At 47.6% G+C, this 20,137-nt stretch overlaps 1 protein-coding gene and 1 long non-coding RNA gene across 2 annotated transcripts in view; one reads left to right on the forward strand and one right to left on the reverse strand.

Annotated features, from left to right (window-relative positions):
- LOC126638418 (uncharacterized) overlaps window positions 1–8,244 on the reverse strand; it is a 72,934-nt gene extending 64,690 nt beyond the window's left edge. The window contains exon 1 of the long non-coding RNA XR_007628590.1: window positions 8,012–8,244. This is a non-coding gene — a long non-coding RNA (uncharacterized LOC126638418). The remainder of the gene's footprint in view (window positions 1–8,011) is intronic.
- Window positions 3,734–18,855, forward strand: SPRY4 (sprouty RTK signaling antagonist 4). Its single transcript, XM_050312270.1, has 2 exons — window positions 3,734–3,920; window positions 14,450–18,855. The coding sequence occupies exon 2, from the start codon at window positions 14,496–14,498 to the stop codon at window positions 15,387–15,389; it is 894 nt and encodes a 297-aa protein (XP_050168227.1). The 5' UTR covers window positions 3,734–3,920; window positions 14,450–14,495; the 3' UTR covers window positions 15,390–18,855.
- Window positions 18,856–20,137: the final 1,282 nt, after the last annotated feature.

A 20,137-nucleotide genomic window follows, 5' to 3' on the forward strand; every position in this document is an offset into this window, starting at 1 on the left:
GAGGGAGCAAAACCACCCATGTGGGCACCCTTTAGCTCCAAGGTTACAAGCCACCTTTTCCATAATAACTTGTACACACTGCCAGCAAATTAGAAAATTCCATAGGCAGTATCAGTTGAGACAGGGAATTAGCTACTTCCTCACGCAGGAGTGCTGCTTCCACGCCGACTTACCGTAAGCCTCCCACCACCAGCCAGAAAGGATTTGGAAGAACACGAAAACCTCAGCAGATAAAGTCTACACATCTGCTCTTGATCCAGCTTAAAGACAGTAAAATGCCAAGTGGCCAAAGATTTAAGACAGAACATGGCTACACATTCAAAACGCCTCCAAAGCCGGAGTTACGCGTTCCCCGGGGGGTTGCACTTTCACTTTCCTAAATTGCCTGCATATTTGCTTTTTTCTGATGGCAGATTAGGAACCCTGCATTTCCTTAAACCGCCAGCTTTGGGCCAAGACACACACGCCCTGCCTGGAGCTCTGCCAGCCCACACTCGCACAGCCAGATCTGGAGAACCACGTTCCAACGTGAGCTGCTCCGAGGGGAGCCCAGGAGCAGCTGCCGGTGACTGCCAGGCACTCACACAGACCCAGCTCTCCCAGGCCACTCGGGCTTTTCCACGGATATAAAAGCACAAAATTAAAGAACTTCAGAGGGGGCAATGCGAGTGTGGCAGCGCCACAGTTCATCCCGGTGAACAGCCATTTCAGGGTTTAAATGTGCATGAAATGAGTGAGCAATTCACTTCCTGCACGAGAAAGGAGTGCAGAGTTTGGTATCACGAGCCCTGCCAACATGCATAAGCATATTACATGTCCCAGGATAAGTGGTATTCCTCTTACAGCCTCAGCTTCCAGAATCCCACGATGATAACACGGCGCTCCTCCCTGGCATTCTGTCAGCACCAGAGCCCTCATCACAAGGACAGTCTCCTCCTTACAGGCACAACCTTCTTTTCACAGAATGGGGAGATTTGGGAAGGAGAGCAGAGCACCAGGTGTGCAGCAGAGGTGGGGAGACACCAGCCCTCCCAGCACTGCAGCTCAGGCATTTCCAGATCCTCCTGTTCGCAGAGGGAAGTCAGAGGAGCCAGGAGGCTCCAGGGTGCAGATAATCCACCACCCTCACATAGGGCTTCTGCTTCAGTGACCCACAGCTCAGCTTCAGAATCTTGACCCAGACACAAACCCAGGTCCGTTGATACAAACAGGAATTGGAGAAATCCACATGCAATTCCAAATCCAAAACAGCCTCGCATGCCCAAGTGGAGCAACCAGAGTAAGATCTAGCAAGAAAAACCTCTGTCCATAGGGGATAATTAAGCAAATATTTTAAATATGTGTTAAGGATAGAGGGAGAGGGAAGAGGTGAATTAACTCCAACAATTACAATCTCACAATTCTATGCTTAAAAAGGTTCCGTCAATCTGCAGCAACACCAGCAATATTCCAAGTTTTCTCTCCCTAGAACCGTACAGCCAGACCCCATTTCCTCCTCGCCCCCTCCACACATGAATAATAATTTTGATTTCCTCTTTGCAGTTTTATTGCTGGGGTTTTCTTGTCAGGAGGGCAGGGTCTGGCTGGGCTGTGCCTGGGGCTGCTGTGTAATTACAGCGTCAGCCTTCCCTGCTACCACGGAGCCGTTTGCCGTCGCCACGCAGGCAGCCGGGTCTCGTGGGGAGATGCTCAGTGTACTGCAACAAAGGACTTCCCCCCGTGTATTGTGCATGTGGCCCTGGAATACAGAACTCAGCATTCAGAGATAAAAGCCTTTAATTCAGAGACGCTTGACTCTCCCACTGCTGCAACGTTACTGCGCGCTGGCAGCGCTCAAATCAAGGTGCAGAATTTATCCTGTGCCAGTGGTGTAAAATGATGGGATGAGAGACTTTTTTTTTTTTTTGTGCTCAGGAATTTGATTCTCTCAGCTTTGAGCTGGTTTCCAGCACTAAATATAGCGAGGTGTTATGTTTTAATTTTTTCCTCTGTATAAGCAGATTTTTTAAAATTGCATTTTCTTCCATTATCCATTTATCTGTCAATTCCCAAAATCGTAGACATCCAATTTCTGTGCCTGGCTGTCCTTCCAGCAAAGAACACAACCAGTAACAAAGCAACATTTTTACCAACCACATTCTATTTTATTTTCTACCCGTCTAGTAGATTTGAAGGCTGGTAACATTTTATGTACCCCTCTGGAGAAGCTGTTCTTTAGAGAGTCTCCATCTTCTGTCCTTTCCTTGTTAAACTGCATTTGCCCATGACCCATACCACGGCTTCCACTTGGAAACATCTCTGCCCTCAGAGACAAACACACATGTAACTAAATGATCAGCCCTAAAGCACACACTCTTAGAGGGAGAAATCTTTCCTAGAGAAAGAAATCTTCCTTGCTTTATATCTGCAATAACATACATTGTTCACATTAGAACAAAAATAAATAAATAAAAGGCATTTTTTTCAGTCTTGTGCAAGGTTTTAAATATACATGCCTTAAATACGGCAGGAAATGAGCAGGGCCGTGGTTTGTACCCTGCAGATGACTCTTCAAATATATTAAAAATGCATCATTAATGCATTTTCAGTGTAAAGCAACCTGTCTCTGAGGATCCTGAGGGACTGCAAGCCCCGAGGCCCCACCTGCAGCTGCTTCCGCGCCAGCTGGGAACTGAGATCTCCGTTTGCTGAACGGAACTGGAGCACGTAAAGACATTTCGGAGCTCTCGGCACACGCCTCGGGCAGGGTTTTCAGGGGAGATCAACACGGAGCAGGAGAATAGCAGTGGTTTGCTAAGGAACATTTGAAAATCTGGCCCCGAGGACCTGCCCCCCACAGCCTGCGGAGCGCTGGGGCGAGGTCCGACAGGCGGTACAAAAAGCTAAACATTGGGCAAAATTGCAGAGCTGAGAATGGCACTTAAATGGCCTCACGTCCATGAAACAGATTCTGGCTCTCGGCGCTTTGGTATAACCTGCACAGCTCTAAGCCCCCTCCTCTCCTTCTCAAGAGACGAGAGCCACAAAATAAACCTACAGGTTGCCTACACAACACGCAGCTGGGGTTTACGCCTGCGTTTTCATCCAGGTATTGCCACAAGCCGCAAGACACAGGGGATGGACCGGGGTGTGTGACGATGCTGCAGTGAAAGGGACGAACCGCAGGTCTCTCAAACCGGGGAACGAAGCCGAACGCTAAGGGAGAATCCTTCCCATCCTCTCATTCACGGTCGCACACCCCAAAAACCGGGGAGGGTTCAGCTCCTCCAGCCCAACGTGTCCCTGTGCCCCGCGAGACACCGGGGCGAGAAGCGCTGCCCGAGCTGCCGGCGGGCATGTGGGGGTGCGGCTGGGGGTGCTCGAGGCTCCCTCACGGCTGCTCCCCGCGAACGGGCCCGAGGCGGGCGGGAGGGGGGCTCGGCGGTTCCCCCCCCACCCCCGCCGTTACCTCCAGCCCCGGGCGGGGGGCGCGGTGCATGCGCAGCTGCCGCTGCCCTTCATTCATAAAAAAAAAAAAAAAAAGGGGAAAAAAAAAAAGGAAAGAAAGGAAAAAAAGAAAAAAACCACCACAGCAATCCCCGGGAGCCGCATCCGCGCTCCCCTCCAGCCCCCATTCATAAAAGGCAGCGGGGCATGCGCGCTGCCGCCGCGGTGCCCACCCATTCATAGAGTCGGGCGGCCGCGCGTGCGCAGCAGCGCCGCTGCCCTCCCATTCATAAACTAGCCATTTTCCCAGGCAGGCGGCGGGCGCAGCGCCGCTGACAGCGCCGCGATCCTGATCCTGATCCTGATCCTGCCCGCAGCTCCTGCCCGCAGCTCCTGCCGCTCCTGCCAGCGTCCTCACGGCTCCGGCCCCCCGCCCTCCCCGCATTTGGGATTAGCTCGCCTATGGAGAGATGGTCTTAGCTGAATTATTTAAAGTAAGTACGAGATCGGCGCTTGCGAGAGGTTGTTAAAATGTTTTAAGAGGAAAAAAAAGCCAAGCCGGCTCCCCGAGGGAAAATCCTGCGCTCGTTCTAGATGTGTTCGGCTGCTCCTTACAGATCACTGATCGTGAGCATGTTTCTGGCTATGACTTTTCTAACAGTGATTATCTATAATTATGTACAGTGGAGAGCTGCCTGGTGCTTCCCAACCTAAAGGAGACTTGGCATTCTGGAGAAATATCCTGTTTCTTGCAGAATTTCCATTTGTGTCCCTGCGTCTCTGATTTATACCTCTTTTCTGCGTTCTCCCATCAACATCTGCATTTGCTGTACATATATGGCAGGCAGGTTTCACCACACTTGTGTCGGGTTTGTTTGCAGGGTTTTACAGCAGAATAAGGGTCTTTTTTCTGCTGATGGGGTGTCTTCTCCTTCATCCCTTCTTCCTTCCCCAGAAAGGAGCCTAAATACATGGTCACCTGGCCTGACAGGTCAGAAATGGATATTTCTTGCTTTGGAATATGAAAATGGATTATACGCATTTCCTCTCTTTTCCAAAGCCCTGTCTTGTTAGTGTCAAGTAGTTCTGAGCTGTCTCCATAATAGGACACTTCAGAGATCAGCCACTCGTGTGTCAAACCTTTCCTGCATGACCTTTGCTCTTCAGCATTTTATTTCATACAAGTCTTTTTTCCTTTTTTTGGCCTCAGTGCCTTATTCCATCGCTGTTCTCTTCCCTGTCTTGCTGTACACTTGTTTAAAATCTGGATGGATGATGTATTTTAAGGGCTAGGTGAGTAATAAAAATGTGTACCTGGAATCATTTCATATAATATATGAAACATATTATATGTGGAGGAAAAACCTGTCCTGGCTGCTCTTCTCTACCAACTGCGTAGCAAGATAAGCCAGGATTTTATTTTCTGGTACCAGTCCTGGCGTCACAGGAGAAAGGCAAGCCTAGAGACGACATGTTCTGAAAATTCATTATCAGGAGGGGAATGGAAAAAACAGAAAGGGGCATCTAAAAGGCACAAAGGTCTTAGAGGAAAGCGGGAGTGGGAATGCAGACCTTGGAAATGGAAGTGCAAAATGAATATCAGTGTTAATCACAGGGAGAAAGGCTTCACTCTTTTTCTTCCAGTGACCAAGGGTCTGATTTCATGATTTAAATCTTTTATAGCCCAAAGTTTTTCCTTAAAGGGTGAAGGAGAGAAAGGAAAAGAAAAGGAAAAGCATCCCTGCATTATCCAGAGTGGAAAAGGCACGTTCTAGATTGTTTAAAACTTCTCCAGCTACTGCCTTTCTTCCATACCATGCTAAGGGGAGAGTATGGCAAGAATCAGCTCAGAAATTGCTCTTTAATTGGGTAAAGAGAACTCCAGCTTTCCCAATATTAAAGCTTCCCCTCTCTGCCTTTATTTTGGGTTAAAGAATAAAGCTACAATTTGTGCACGGAATCACAATGATCCTGAGGACTGGCTTCCCCCTTCTCCATATAAAAATGAATGATAGCAGGAGGAGGGGTTGTTCTCAGTTATTGGAACCCCACTGGGGATGTCTCGTTGATAAATGTGCCGTTTTCCATGGGCTACTGTGTTTTCTGTTGCTGGAAGGGACTCTATATTGGGATTATAAAATTAAAAGGACCATTTCTGAATACTGCAGTCCTTTTGAAATTCTTCGTGAGGTATGTGCAGGGGAGAAATTATTTGTTCTCCTCCTGAAACAGCAAAACAAAAGCTGTTTTCCTGGAATCATGACTAATTCCCAAATCACACTGGGAAATGCAACATCTCAAAGAGCAATTCCCACCCCCCACCTCCCCAAAAAATCTGGTGAAGTAAAATGCACAACCCTTGCAACACTACAGTAATAATTAATTTGCAGTTCTGACAGTTTAAAAAAAAAAAAGAGGCAAAAACCTCATTAATCATATTGCCATACAACTTTTCAAATTCACCCCAGTACTAAAACCTGCTTTTTTATAGGCAAACAGTTGCACAAATGTTTGGGTTTTATCCCTTTTAAATGCAATACAATATATTTCCTTAAGAAAACACAAAATCCAACTAGTAATGTACTAATCCTACTAATATTTGGTACTATTAGCTTAATGCATCATATCTGAACTTAGTTTTCTGACCTTAAAAGAAATGTTCTTATCCAATAAAAACCTTTGACTAAGAAATTTGAGTGCCCAGGGATCTGAATGTTAGTGGGCCAAAATGTGCTTTATTCACTCGCACCATAGGAACAGACCAGCTGGACAGAGACAGCTTCTTGGAAGTCTACAGGTCTCATTTCCCAGCTCCTGAATTTCCATGCTCTGGCAAGAATTTAGTGTCTCGTTTTAAAAATGGCAGGTTTCCCTAATAAGCTTTCTAATTTTTTTTCCCCCCTTATTACTTGTAGAGAAAATTCTAGTTGGCCTTAGCTAGATAAGGCTGCTAAGGAGGGGAACAAAAAGAATGCCTGTCAATATTTTGTTAATAATAATACACACTTTACAGGAAAAAAAGCTTTTTTTTTTTTTTTTCCATTTTTTAAAGCTTTTACAGCTCAACTCAAAATCCAGACAGCCTAACTCAGTCTTAATGAACTCCAACCTTATGAATTATTCTTAATCCCACATTAAAAACATGTGCTTGCTGCAAGGTCTCCTTTAACTCCAAGTGTTGTCTCCCTCAATAAAAGCTTTTATTGAACCCTTTGACTTGCATCAGGAGCAGCGTGTCCCTTGTCACAAGAGGATGTCCTTAATTCCAAACAAAGGCAATCACAGAATTTGTTCCTGTATCACCAGCTCCTCCTCTGCTGGGCCTCAGGAAACCAATCCTTTATTGATCACTTGGGTGGGAGCGAGCCCTGTCCCTCAGCTCCCTGTCCCTCAGCACCCTGTCCCTCAGCACCCTGTCCCTCAGCACCCTGTCCCTCAGCACCCTGTCCCTCAGCTCCCTGTCCCTCAGCACCCTGTCCCTCAGCTCCCTGTCCCTCAGCTCCCTGTCCCTCAGCTCCCTGTCCCTCAGCACCCTGTCCCTCAGCACCCTGTCCCTCACCATCCTGCCCCATCCCCAGTCCCTGCTCTGCCCCAGCTCCAGCCCCAGCTGCCCTACTTGGTGCATCCACTCTCCAAAGCCCTGTAGATCATCCCCTTGCTGGTACTTTTTGACAAGGATTACCCTGATACCAGACACCCTGACTTCATTTCCAGTGCCTGTCCTGGCTATTCCCTCATTTCCACACAGCTGTAGGGAGGAGCTGTGGATCACTGCTGGGTCCTGGCCTCCAAGCACCGTGCAGAGCCAGCAAAAGGGTTTGTGCACTTCCCAAAGCTCAGGTGCAGCTATGACCAAGGTTCTAGCAAAGATTTTTAACCAAACCACACAAAGAGAGAGACTAGTAATGATTGTTCTGGTTTTGCACTGGTTACCATCAATTCTAAACTGTCTTGATTTGCACAGACCTTGAAATGTATATGCCTGCCCTTGGAATTACACTGCTTCAAAGTATATTGTTTTCAATTATGCTAATTTCCTCTATTAGGACTAGATATTCTATTGCTTTTCTTGTTTTCCTCCTCTGGCACTATTGTTTCAGGAATTTGTGTGTCCCATACAGCAGAGAAAATAGACGGATTTCTGCAGTACATTTACTGCAGCTATTGCTGCCTGTATGTTAATGAGGTGACTGTAATGCCTCTTCCAGAGACTGTAATTCAGCTTTTTCATTGATAAAAGAATAATAGAATGGTTTGTGTTGGGAGGAACCTTAAAGTTCATCTCGTTCCACCCTGCTGCCATGGGCAGGACACCTTCCACTACACCAGGTTGCTCCAAACCCTATCCAACCTGGCCTTGAACATTTCCAAGGATGAGGCAGCCACAGCTGCCATGGGCAACCTGTGCCTCAGCCCCCTCACAGGGAAGAATTTCTTCCTAATATCTAATCTAATACAGCTCTAGTATCACAGTAACCAAGAGAAGGTGTGATCTGGCTGTTAGGTACCGAGACTCAGAGCTCTGAGGTCTGACCCACCATCAGTGACCCACAGCAGATCCCCAAATGAGCAGCTCTGGCCTTACCACCGTTGCAGTGCAGGGCTCCATCAGGCAGGGCTCAGCCTTTCATCAGTCCACAGTAACTTTTCTGTCCCTCCTTCACAAAAGCTTGTGATTCTTCAATAGTTGGAAAATTCTTGGAAACCTGTAATTGAAAATTCTTATTGAAAACTCAGTTTTGCTTTATTCTGCTTATGGTATGTTGGACTTGAGGATCTTAAAGGTCTTTTCCAACCCTAAGGATTCTGTGTTAAGAAGGTGGCTTGTTGCACACCACTATTCTCCATCCCCCAGCACCACTTATAACCATTATAATTTACAATATATATCTAATGGTCCCAAAACTGACCACCACTGCCCTGGCAAAGGGCAGCATGGCACACCAGCAGGTTCAGCAGCTCCCTGATGTTACAGGGCACAGGTCCAGGCTCAAGAAAGGAGCCACCAGTGATGTTACAGGACATGGAGAGGACAATCCAGCACCAGCAACCCCAAGAGAAATCTTGGTTTGCTGAGGCAAACGGCTCTTCCCTGCCATTCGTGCTGTTCAGACACAACAGAAGGGATGGGGTGCTCATGAGGTGTAATTAAGGTGTAATTAATTAGAAAGAGATAAAGTGGCCCCTGATCTGGTGCTTGCAGCTTGTCTAAGGACAGAAGGGATTTTGGTGGCTGCATCACTTCCCTGACCGTACTGGTGGTCTCTCTCTCAGCAAACCCTCACCAAGCAGCACATTTAGGGCTTTTGGGTTGGTTTTTTTTCCTATGACATTTAAGGTTCACTTTTAGACATTTGCATGTCAACATCTCATGTTGAAATTCCCCACATCTTTAACAAAAAAGGGTTGGGTAAAACTGTGGTGCCTTGTGCCTGGTGCTGGGTGGAGAGGAGGTGGTTGTGGAAGCTCCATTTCCCATTTTCCTGTTGGCTTCACTGTGGGCACTGAGGTGTCAGTCACAGCAGCCAGGTTGTCCAGGATTGCTTCCACATGGGACCCACCTCTGGACTCAAGTCCCTTGTTCTCATGATTCTTTTGTTACCACAAACATCTGGAATGTTAGTTAAACACGTGAGAAAGAACTTAATAAAATTAACTAATGGGTAATGGAGACAATTATAAACATTATACATTTCTGCACTCATTGGATTTTTAAGTTAAGATCCGTTTTGTTTTTCAGTAACTGGGAGATGTTTTGTCCAACTCCACTTTGAAAATAAAGGTATTAGAACCTTATTGCTTCAAAAATTGTTCTGAAGACATTAATGAGAACGAACTTTCCTGGGGGTTTATATGAATTCTCATGAAATTGTCTACAAGGATGTAGCGTTCTCTAAAATTATGTAGGCAAGTCAAAGAGCCTATTAAAACATAAGATGCCCTGTGTTTTAATTTCATATGATTAAAGAATCTTACAAAACTTTCAAGTCTAAAATAATGCCAAAACACTTTACAATAGCAGTTTCTTTCCTACAACTTTAGGACTTGTAATTACCCAGTACAACAGTAATTTTAAATTGGCAATATCTTGATGAAGAGATGAAACAAACACTGCAGCACGTGTATGAACTTGACTTTTGAGTCCAATTTTACTCCCTTGGAAGGAAGTATATTTTGACTTGAAAATTGTATGTGGTGAGTCCCTGGATGGCATGGGGGAAGAGAAATTTTTCTCTGCATGGGAGTTTGTTGACATGTCTGCTTTGAAAAGAACTCCATTGTTTTATCTACCTCTAAAGAATGAAAAATTACCAATGTAAGAACATACTCTTGAATTTTTCTTCCTGTTGTCTACTTTAAGAAAATTACCTGTACAATTGCAACCAGTGAATTCATGCCTCTATTAATGCTATATCTGTAATTACCAATGATGAAAAATTAATTCATTTTGTATTCAGTATGGCTTTTTTTCTCAATTGAAATACAATTTACAGTCAGGCTGGACAAGTGCAGTGGGCAACAGAGGCACTGCATAAAGTTGCATAGTTTTTGCTATGTTATGGTGCTTAAGTATCCTAAATCTGCTATTCTACTTTATTATCCCTTCTCTTTCCTTTTATCTACAATTCTCTTTAGAGATGACACATCTTCTTATATTAAATCTATTCCATCTGAGCAATGAATTCAATATCTGCAAGCAATACCCAGCTGCCCTTGCCATTGTGAACTTCAGTCCTTTCTTAGCACAGCCAACGAGCCCCCTGAGCAGAAATGTTCTTCCCTGGGGGGGTTGACATTGGCAGTTCATCTCTAGTGACTGTCCTTGTCTTTGTGAGCCAGCGTGGCTCCTCAGGCAGCTTCAGGCACTCTGGTTGAAGAGAGAGGGAGATGGACAGCCCAGCCTGTTCTTTCTTCCCTCCCAAACCAAGTGGCTCATGTTCAGCACCACTTCTACCTGGGGATGCTCCACACACAGTGTCCATCTCCAGCCAGATGCTCAGTTAGGTCACTCCAACGTCTGACACAACACCAGCAACTATAAGACACCACTGACCACTCTGAACCCCTTCTTTGCTCAACTGCCTTCAGAGCAAGAAGCCCCAAGGTTATACCCCTTCAGCTCTTGCCCTTTTTCAAGGTCTAAAGTTCTGCCAGGTCACCCCAAACATTACCAGGGTTGCTGTTTGAGGCAACCTTGTCCTTGCTGGCAAACACCCCACATGCATGGTGGTTCCTAGGGGAAGGTGAAGGGAGTGGTGCCTTCCTTCTGGATATACAACAACCAGAAAAGGTGAAGTTATGATGTCTTGCAGGATTGTCCACAGAAGTCACCAGGGCCCACGCAGGTATCCAGGCAGGCACATCACAGCCTGTGAGACTCCACAGGAACTATCTGGCTTCTTGATTTCCTTCTGCTCCAGCACAAATCCTTAACCTGAGAACTTGACTGGATTCCTCTTCTTTGCCATGAGAGATGGAGCGCTGTGTGCCCAGTGCCCTTTGCTGAAATCTTTCCTTTCATGGGATGCAGATATAAGGCTTAAAGCACAAACAGCTGACGGAAAGATGTGCCCATGGCATGTGCCAGTGGACACACACAGACAAAAAACTGAAGCAGCCACTCCATTTTTGTCATCTGGACAGATCCCAGGGGAGAAAAGCCTCCTTGTAGGATGAACACCACCCAGCTCACTCTTGAGTTCAGCATTTGAGGTGTTTGATCTGGATCTGTCACCGGTGATCTCACTGCACTGCTGGAAGTTTTGGTGGCAAGACCAGTAGCAGCAATGTAGTCATGGTCTTTAGAGAATTCCATAAATATCAGAAATATTTGGTAATATTTGTCTGTTAAGAGTAGCTTGAAAGGGGAGAGCATTTAACTGTGGAAACCCTCCACAAAGGAGCAAGAGGGTACGGCAGAAGTTGAAGGACCATGTGTCCAAAAACTAGTAGGATGCCTTTCTCTGGTGTTTTAAGGCAATCTTCAGCCAGAGAGACTCTGTGCCCAGAGCAGGGCTCTGGGAACTGGGAGACCTGGGCCTTATTTGTCTGTCTTCACTCCAGAGGTTTTTATCCAAATAGACCCTGTGTCCAGATACCTGCAGAGTCTTTGAGTTCACAATGTCAGACTTCCCTTGCCCTTCAGAAATAGTTTGCTTGGTAAAAAGACAATTTGAAACTGTTTTGTAATGAAAAAAGTTGATTAATAACTTAACTTCTACCATTAAGTATCCTAAAGTGTGGTGTTCAGTGCAGGGTCCCTCTCCTTTCTGTGGTAATTAACTCTGAAATCTTGATTAGCATTATCTCAGATAAGCCATCTTTAACGTCTGCCTGCATATGGCCCTGTCTGTGTGGCTGGGGTTGGGTGTTTTAAGAGTGCCTGTGGCAATAATCCCTCTCCAAATTAATCTGGTGACATGACTTCCGTGTGATGGCATTGCTGGCTCTGGACCATCGCAGACTGGGTGATTACAGAGTTAATCTGAAGTCTAAATTCCAACTCCAAGGGTGTTGCTCTCCCATGCCAGAGCGAGGGACTCCCCACAGCGATGCAGAACAGCCTTGATGTGCCACCCTGGGACAGAGGTGCTGTCCTGGGCACAGCAGCTCTTCTCCACACATGTGCTGTCACACAGGGCACCTTAAAATAAATGATGCTCCATGGATACAGTTGAAACCTGGTGAATGGAGCAGATTCCAGACAGTTGGTAGCAAGTGGAAGTGAGCACAGAGCCCTGTGCTAGAGGTGGTTTAAAAATTCTGGAGAGGCCACGAAGGCAGTGCTGGCAGGGACGTGAAGGATCAGACAGGCTGGTAACACTGTGCAGTGAGCCACCATTTCCTCCAGCTACCTTCCATCTAAGATCAGCTCTGCTGCACTTACTCTTGGCAGCCAAAACAGCTGCATCTTTCTCCTAAAAAAAAAAAAAAAACAACAAAAACACCCAAAAAAACCTGTGAAATCAAAATATCTCTGCAAATGTATCTGATACAGAACTGATGATTTTGCTAAACTCTGACTTGCAGCAAATACTTTTTAGATCATGACGCTGGATTTTGATGCACAAAAGAAAATCAAATTCTTTTCCCTCTGCGTGCCCCATAGTTGTCAGAATCATTGCTTCCTTTTGTTTTTTTACATACAGTAACTAGGAATAGATGCTTTAAAAAACTCTCTTGTTCCTCCAGTCAGGATGTCAACGAGCTATGAATAATGAAATAAAAAAAAATTCAAATGAATGGCTAAGACCCAGCAGAGAATTTTAACTGGGGGAAGAGAAACAGCATAAGGGCTGCATGACAATAATGGTCGTTACTGCTCGATAAAGCACTTCTTCCTGCTGGTCTTGTGCAGGGGACAAAAGGAGCGCGGCAGGCCGGACGCGGTGCCGGCATCCCAAGGCGGCATGTGCCGTCCTGCCCACGCTCCGGCCCATCCGGCATCAGCCCTCCCTCCCTGCCTCCTATTGATCCCAGGAGAAGCAGCACATTTTCAACCCCAAGCGCCAAGTGATCCATCAAAGCAAGGATTTGCAGATATAACAGCGGACCCTCGTAGCGTTTTTCAGTGGGTAGAAAAAGAGCGCTTCCCTTTCTGCTTCCAAGAATGCGGAATTTAGTTCATGCTCCAATTTTTGAAGTGTTGTGTTAATTTCAGGGGGGACGTCCTCTTGCAGAAGTGCACACATTTACTCACACACACACACTTCTGATGTATAACTTGTAGTTGGATGCAATTTTTTCCTGATATTGTTTCAGATTGCTGTGATAATAAAATCATAGAATCATTTCAGTTGGAAAAGACCTTTAGGATCAGCGAGTCCAGCTGTTAACCCAGCACTGCCAAGTCCAAATCTTTCACGCTGTTGGAGAAGGTTAATTTGTTTGTTGAACACAAACAACTGACAATGCCTTAAGCTGTTCGCTACTCCCTTTTTCTTGATACCAGCAGCTTTTCCCCTCCTGTGACTTGCTCTGAAGCTTTCCTCACCCCTTCTTTCAACTGATCTCCAGCATTATATTATTTATGAATAAAGGTCACCCCGTGAGGAAATGGCACATCTACTAGAAAACAATGTGCACTTTCTAAATTTGAACCGAGTCGTTTCCGTTCTTTGATTTAAGTTTAGTTACTTCCTGTGGTTTCTTGTCCTACGCCGCTGCTGAATCTTTGGATCGACTCCAGGATAAATTGCACTCTTTCAATGAAATTAGAAACTGCGGCAATAGACGGCTCAGCCAGAGCGGCTGGTAAACAGCACTTCAGCTAAATATTAGTGCACTTAGTGGGCTGAAGAAGAGTGTCTCATTACCTGTGTGAGGTGATGGATCGAGCCAGACCCGTGTGGGTGCTCTTCTGGGTGCTGCACCGTTGGCTCCCACCCTGGTTTGCCACCGGACAAGATGCTGAGCAAGCGCTTCCACCTCCCGCGGGAGAGGTGAAGGAGCCTTTGGAAGCAGCAGCTCCCAATGGAGATGGGACACTTCCTCACCAAAGCCAAGTCATCCTCCCACAGGCAGATTCTGGGTTAGCAAGGACAGGTGTTCAGCCCCACACTCCGAAACGCCTTTGTGCCACGCCAATGCTCTCGTGAGCCACAACCTTGCATCAGGTTTTTTAGGGATCAGGTTCAGTTGGGGGAAACCCCCAAAGCTTAGAAAAGTAATTTCAGGGAGTTTGCTCACAAAACCACACGTGTATATACACCAGCAGCCCTGAGATGTGCTTTGCCTCAGCAAAACCCCTGAGTGGGCAGTTTGGGAGCCTGCTACAACTGCAACCTTTCCAGGACCAGAAGCCAAGGTTAGGGAGAGAAACACAGTAGCAAAGGAGGAGGGAGGCATTTTATACCTGGGCAGGTGCTCTGACACCCTTGGACTCAAGTTTAGCTAATAAGACTTTCTACATAACAACCAGCGTCAATGGAGATCCCTGTTGGGCTGGGCTTGCAGGACACCTCAATAACCATGTGCTCCTTCTCTCTCTCCACCCCTTTTCTTTCTCCTTTACTTCACCCAGGATACTTAAGCACAGATTTTTCACCAGTAGCCAGAGTGCTTTCTCAATGGAGCCCCGGATCCCCCACAACATCACCGTCGTCCCCAACTCTGTGATGGTCCAGCCGCTGCTGGACAATCGGATCCCCTACGGGCGGCTGCAGCACCCGCTCACCATCCTGCCCATCGACCAGATGAAGACAACCCACATCGAGAACGACTACACCGACAACCCCACCGCCTCCCACCTGGCAGCCCAAAAGCGTCCCCGAGCCCCCCATGAACTGGTCTTGACCAACCAGCACCTGCAGCGCTGTGAGCAGGATGTCACCCATCCCTGGATTTCGTTCAGCGGGCGCCCCAGCTCCATCAGCAGTAGCAGCAGCACATCCTCAGACCAAAGGCTGCTGGACCACATGGCGCCGGTGCCTGTGGCGGAGCAGTCCTCCCCCCGAGCAGTTCGCATTCAGCCCAAGGCGATTAACTGCAAACCCCTGGACCTGAAGGGACCTGTGTCTCCGGAACTGGACAAGCACTTTCTGCTGTGCGAAGCCTGTGGGAAATGCAAGTGTAAGGAGTGCGCGCTGCCCCGGACTCTGCCGTCGTGCTGGGTGTGCAACCAAGAGTGTCTCTGCTCGGCACAGAACCTGGTCAACTACTCCACCTGCATGTGTCTCGTCAAGGGCGTCTTCTACCACTGCACCAACGAGGATGACGAGGGCACCTGCGCCGACCACCCCTGCTCCTGCTCCCACTCAAACTGCTGTGCCCGCTGGTCCTTCATGAGTGCCCTGTCCCTGGTGCTCCCCTGCTTGCTCTGCTACCTGCCAGCCACCGGCTGCGTCAAGCTGTCCCAGAGATGCTACGACCAAGTGAGCCGGCCCGGATGCAGATGCAAAAACACAAACAGTGTCATTTGCAAGGCATTGCCAGAGAGCAAAGGGCCAGAAAAGCCCTTCTGATAGTTTGGGAGGACGGGGAGTGGGAGGAGGCTCCGCGGAGCGAGGTGGTGTTTGTTCTTTCTAATAACCTGTGTTCTGAGGAGAACGTTAGCCTCTTGCCTTTGGAGAAAGCAGAAGCAACTATTTCCACGAACTGAAGCACTTTGGGTTATTCAGGGTTTCTGGAACTGGTCACAATTTGAATAGATGGGGCCAAAGGAGGAATGTTAATAATGCAGAGTGAAGGCTGAAAACCTACGTACATCATGAAGTACAGCTGCTTAAAATCTCCCAGTTTGGACGGACGGCTGCTCATGGTGCCTGTGCACCGCAGGAACCATTAACTGCTCGCTTGGCAGGCACGGCCGCACAAGCAATACCCATTCCCAGCTGCAGAAAGCTGCCTTGGATTCATATTCAGGGCAGGCTTCTTGTTTCCGCTTTCCTTCCAAACTCCAACTTGCTACCAGCAGCCCACTGAAGGTGACAGGGTAACTCCCTCCACCTTCCTTCCCTTCCTGCACACCACTGGAAGGGCTGGTTGCACACACAGTACGTGTTTCTCAAAACCTTTCTGCATCCCTCAGAGATTTTTTGAACCAGGAGTGAAGATACATTTTGTTTGTTGCAGGGTCTTTTACCCTTTAGGCAAATCCCACCTGGCCACACTGATTTGGACCCTCTCTTTAAAGCAAGATGGTAGCAGGGCTGCTCCCTCCTGGGAGGAATAGCTGCAGGATGTGTTCAGGCAGTTGTATCAACACCGGGTCCTCCTGCCTGTAAGCTGATCCATAGCATCAGGTTTCACTCAATGGAATATGAATTTTCCATCAACAGTACAGACCCGCTCCAGAAGGATGTTTGCCAAATCCCATTTCTCCGAGGTGTGCGCTCGTTCCCCCAATGCCGGAGCAAAGGGGATCTTAACTCACACCACAGAGCAAAGATGGTCAGTGGTTGCTTCTCTAAACCTCTTAAGCTCTGGTAAGGAATCACAAAAACGGAAGTGTACAATGCACATAGGTGTATTTTTCTAGGGATCTCAATCCAGTACCTCCTCTCCTGGAACAAGCTCTTCTTTGCTCATTAAATATTAAGATTTTTATTTGGTTCTGTCTTAGGGATGAATGGCATTTGCTTGAAGTACAGCCCATTCCCCTATCCCTATTGCTGCTGTTGGACTTTTGCCTCCTCTGTACAGAAGTGTCTTTTTAAATGTAAAGAATGCTTTTTATGTTTATTTTAGTGTTAACACACACACTAGGGAAAGCCAGGGGAGGGAAGAGAGCAAAGTTAACAAATGTGCCCGTGGTTTTCAGTATACAAATATCATTGGCTCTGTCCCTGCACTCATCCTAGGGCTGGTCCTGCCTTCCCTTAGGATGCAGTGACACCCCCCCCCCACCGAGGATGCCATGACCCCTCTCTTGACAACTACAAGGTGCTAAACAAAAATTTTTGTCCAAACATGCAACACTCTAATGACTAGGTAGGTACTTGTTGCATGCAGAAGACTGATCTAGTCTCTTTTTGTGTTCTTAATTAGAGGAGATTTCCTCAGTAAATGCACAGCAGTGACAGTGAAATGTCATCTCCAATTAGATAAGCAATAGGCAGAGCTCATGTAGCATTTCCAGGAATCCTGTTGGCTTGGTTGCAATCCAGCCACCATGAGGGGTTGGCAGGAGTGCACTGATGGGACTCTGGTGTCTTTGGTTTTCAGAATTCAGCTCACCTAGATGACTTGGGGTTTAGTTAAATTTAATTGTAGATATTTATTGAAGGGGAGATTTAAAAAAAAAAAAAAAACACACCAAACTTTCTATATTTATAACATTTGTTAGCTTGTACATGATAAATCACAGAAAAAGGGATATGATGTCTGTTCCCAGATAACAGTTCCTATAATTTAGCCTCATGTTAACTGTATGGGGACACCAGGAAGCAGGTGGGGATCCAGAGCTGTATTTATTATCTTGCACAAATTGGAGGGGAAAAGACAACAGGAAAACCAACCCCAAACTAGCTGAACTGTTGGTTGAATGTATAAGGTATTGTATTTAATAAGAGAAATCATTTTCCTAAGATGCAAACAGACTAGAAAACGCAGCAGGAGAGGTATTTACCTGCTGCCCTCCTCTGTTGGGACCACATGTGTCCAAATGGCCTCCACCCAAAGTTGTTTTGCTTTTTTGACCCTCTTTCCCTGGCTGTTCCTGGGGGATCTGTGCTGAAAATCTGCACTAGCAAAGCCCATGGCTTGGCTGCATGGTCCTTGTGAGCAAAGACAACGCTGGAGTGGTCGCCACTGTGCCAATCTACACTCATGTACATACACCCAGCAATCCCAGATGGATTTCCTTTCATTGTACATAGCTGTAAACTACTTCTCTGTTGGTTTGTTTTAATATATAAACCCTGTAAGCCGATCCCACGCTGGAAGGCTGTAAAGCATTAGTGGATGTGTTAGAGCAGTGGTCAGTGTAGCAGAGCGACCCTCCCTCTTCTCCTCAGCCCCCGGCACAGCCGTCAGACTCTGCTCCATCAGCTCCCAGCCCAGGGCGTGGCAAGAAGGTGCTGAGCCCTGTGCGGAGCACTCGGAAAGGGGCAGGCTCGGCCACAGCCGGGGCTCTGCTGGAGGGTACGGCTCCCGTCAATGATGTCTTTATTCCCCTTTCTCCCCCCACCCCAACACCTCCATTCCCCCATTCCCTTTGAAGGTACTTGGGTCTCCTGCCACCCCCGAGGTGTCCTTTGCCCTGTCACCTCAGCCACAGCGTGGCAGCTCTGCCATCCTCCCCGGGGCTGGGTGCCCCCTGCGAGCAGAGGGACGGCTGCTGCTCAGCACAAACCCCGGGCACAGCCTTGGCTCTCCAGCCACGTCGCTGTGGTGGGGTGACCATGAAGGCAAGAGGGAAGCTGAGGGCAGCTTTCCCCTGGGACAGGCCCCGTGGCACCAGAGGAGGATGGCAGGGCACCTGCACCGCTAATTACTGCAGCACTGCTAATTGCTGCAGCAGGTTCATGCCGGGGTTTGTCCTCTGCCCGCACACAACAGCCCAGAAAGCAAGAAGGGGTGACCTGACGGTGCTGGCAATGCCACACCATGGCCCCAGCTGGAGCTCAGCACCAGCAGAGCAGTTTCAGCAGACAAATACGCCCTCACTGCACCCACTGGGCACGAGGAGCACCTACCAAATTTGTTGCTCCCCAGGCACCAGCTTTGCCACCCAGATGAGCCCTCACCCTTCCTCAGCACTGGGTATTCCCTTCCCCTCCCACGCTCAGACACGCTGAGAAATGTTTCCCCCTTCTCCTCTTACCACCCCACCACATGTACACCCTGAAACGTTACCACAGAAGGTTTTTCTTTGTATAGAATATTTATTTTGAAGCTCTATTTTAATAGTATTTATTTTAGAAAGTCTACTATTGTAAGAGTTCTTCTGTTCGTGAAGAAAAACAAGTACTGATGAATGTACTGATCTAGAAATTATATATATATATAAATATATATTGTTAAATATATAAATGGCTGTTGTGGTTCTTAAAAAAAACAAAACAAAACAAAAAAAAAGAATGTTTATAGCAATTATTCTAAAAATACCAAGTAAGAGTAGCCCAGAATTGGTTATTTGATGCTCTCTAGACTTGCCAAGGAACTGGGGGTGATGCTGGGATTGCTCTGCCCGTGGACCTGGCATATCAGGGGCTCATCCAATTATCCCACAAATCACCTGCCAGAGCCAGCTCCTCAGTGAGGGGAAATACCCTCCTCTGTCCACTTGTAGGATTAATTCTTTCCTTCCCTCCACCTCTTAAATGTGTCAGAAAGACTTGCCTGGAGGTCAGGCTGCTTCTTGCACGGGGCTAAAGCTCAACCCTCAGTGTGAAAATTTGGGCTGACATTAAAGAAAACCAACCCCAAAGTCAGCAGCCCCCACCACACAGAGGGATTTTACCAACCTCCATCCCACAGAGCCTCCCCTTAACGTTTCAGACCCGCTCCCTGCTCCCCTGCTTCTCCTTTCCAGGAGCAGAGCCTGTGCTATTTGCACACAGAGCAGTTGGTGATGGGCTCTGCTCCACCACCACCACCACATCCACAGGGTGAGCAAACGGGATGGGGATGGAGGTCAGGGGAAGGCTGGGAGGGCTCTCCCCCCCCACACTGCCTTCTCCTGTGCTCCTCTGGGTGTTATCACAAGTAGTGGCTTCCAACAGGTGTAATTTCCACCATTTATGAGTCTCCAGAGCAGGAGGGAACCCCCAGGCTTTACACACATTTGGGTTGCCTGTCACAGGGCTCCACACCCCACAGCAGCACATCCCCACCCATCCCTGCGACCCCCGACATGGGAGCAGAGGGAACTGAACCCCTCCTCAGTTCCCCAGGTCATCAGAGACTCTCCCTGTGCTGACACCAGTGTTGGCTCTCTGCAGACACAACCATGACCCAAATTCCTCTGGGGGAGGGCAAGGGGTGTCAGGGGGTGAACCCCAACCCCGTTTACCAGCAGCACAGAGCGGGACATGGTAGCCAGACCGAGCACACAGAGCACCAAGGACACTGTGAACACAAACAGCCACTCACAACCACCTCACCAAAGAGTGGGGAATTGTTTCCTCTGCAGTTATTTAATTTGAGAGGTAAGAAGTTGGAGCTGCTCCTACAGCACCATTTACCCTGGTGGGGCTGTGCTGCCCACACCAGAATGGGCACCTCTGGGGCCCTGGATGGATGCAGAGCATCCTCCAGCCCTGACCAG

Source organism: Myiozetetes cayanensis, unplaced genomic scaffold (assembly GCF_022539395.1).
Source record: "Myiozetetes cayanensis isolate MyiCay16 unplaced genomic scaffold, myiCay2020 scf17, whole genome shotgun sequence".
NCBI lineage: Eukaryota > Metazoa > Chordata > Aves > Passeriformes > Tyrannidae > Myiozetetes > Myiozetetes cayanensis.

What these genes read in the sequence shown, in the direction of transcription:
- SPRY4 (XM_050312270.1), top strand. Translation starts at nt 14,496, where the DNA reads ATGGAGCCCCGGATCCCCCACAACATCACCGTCGTCCCCAACTCTGTG.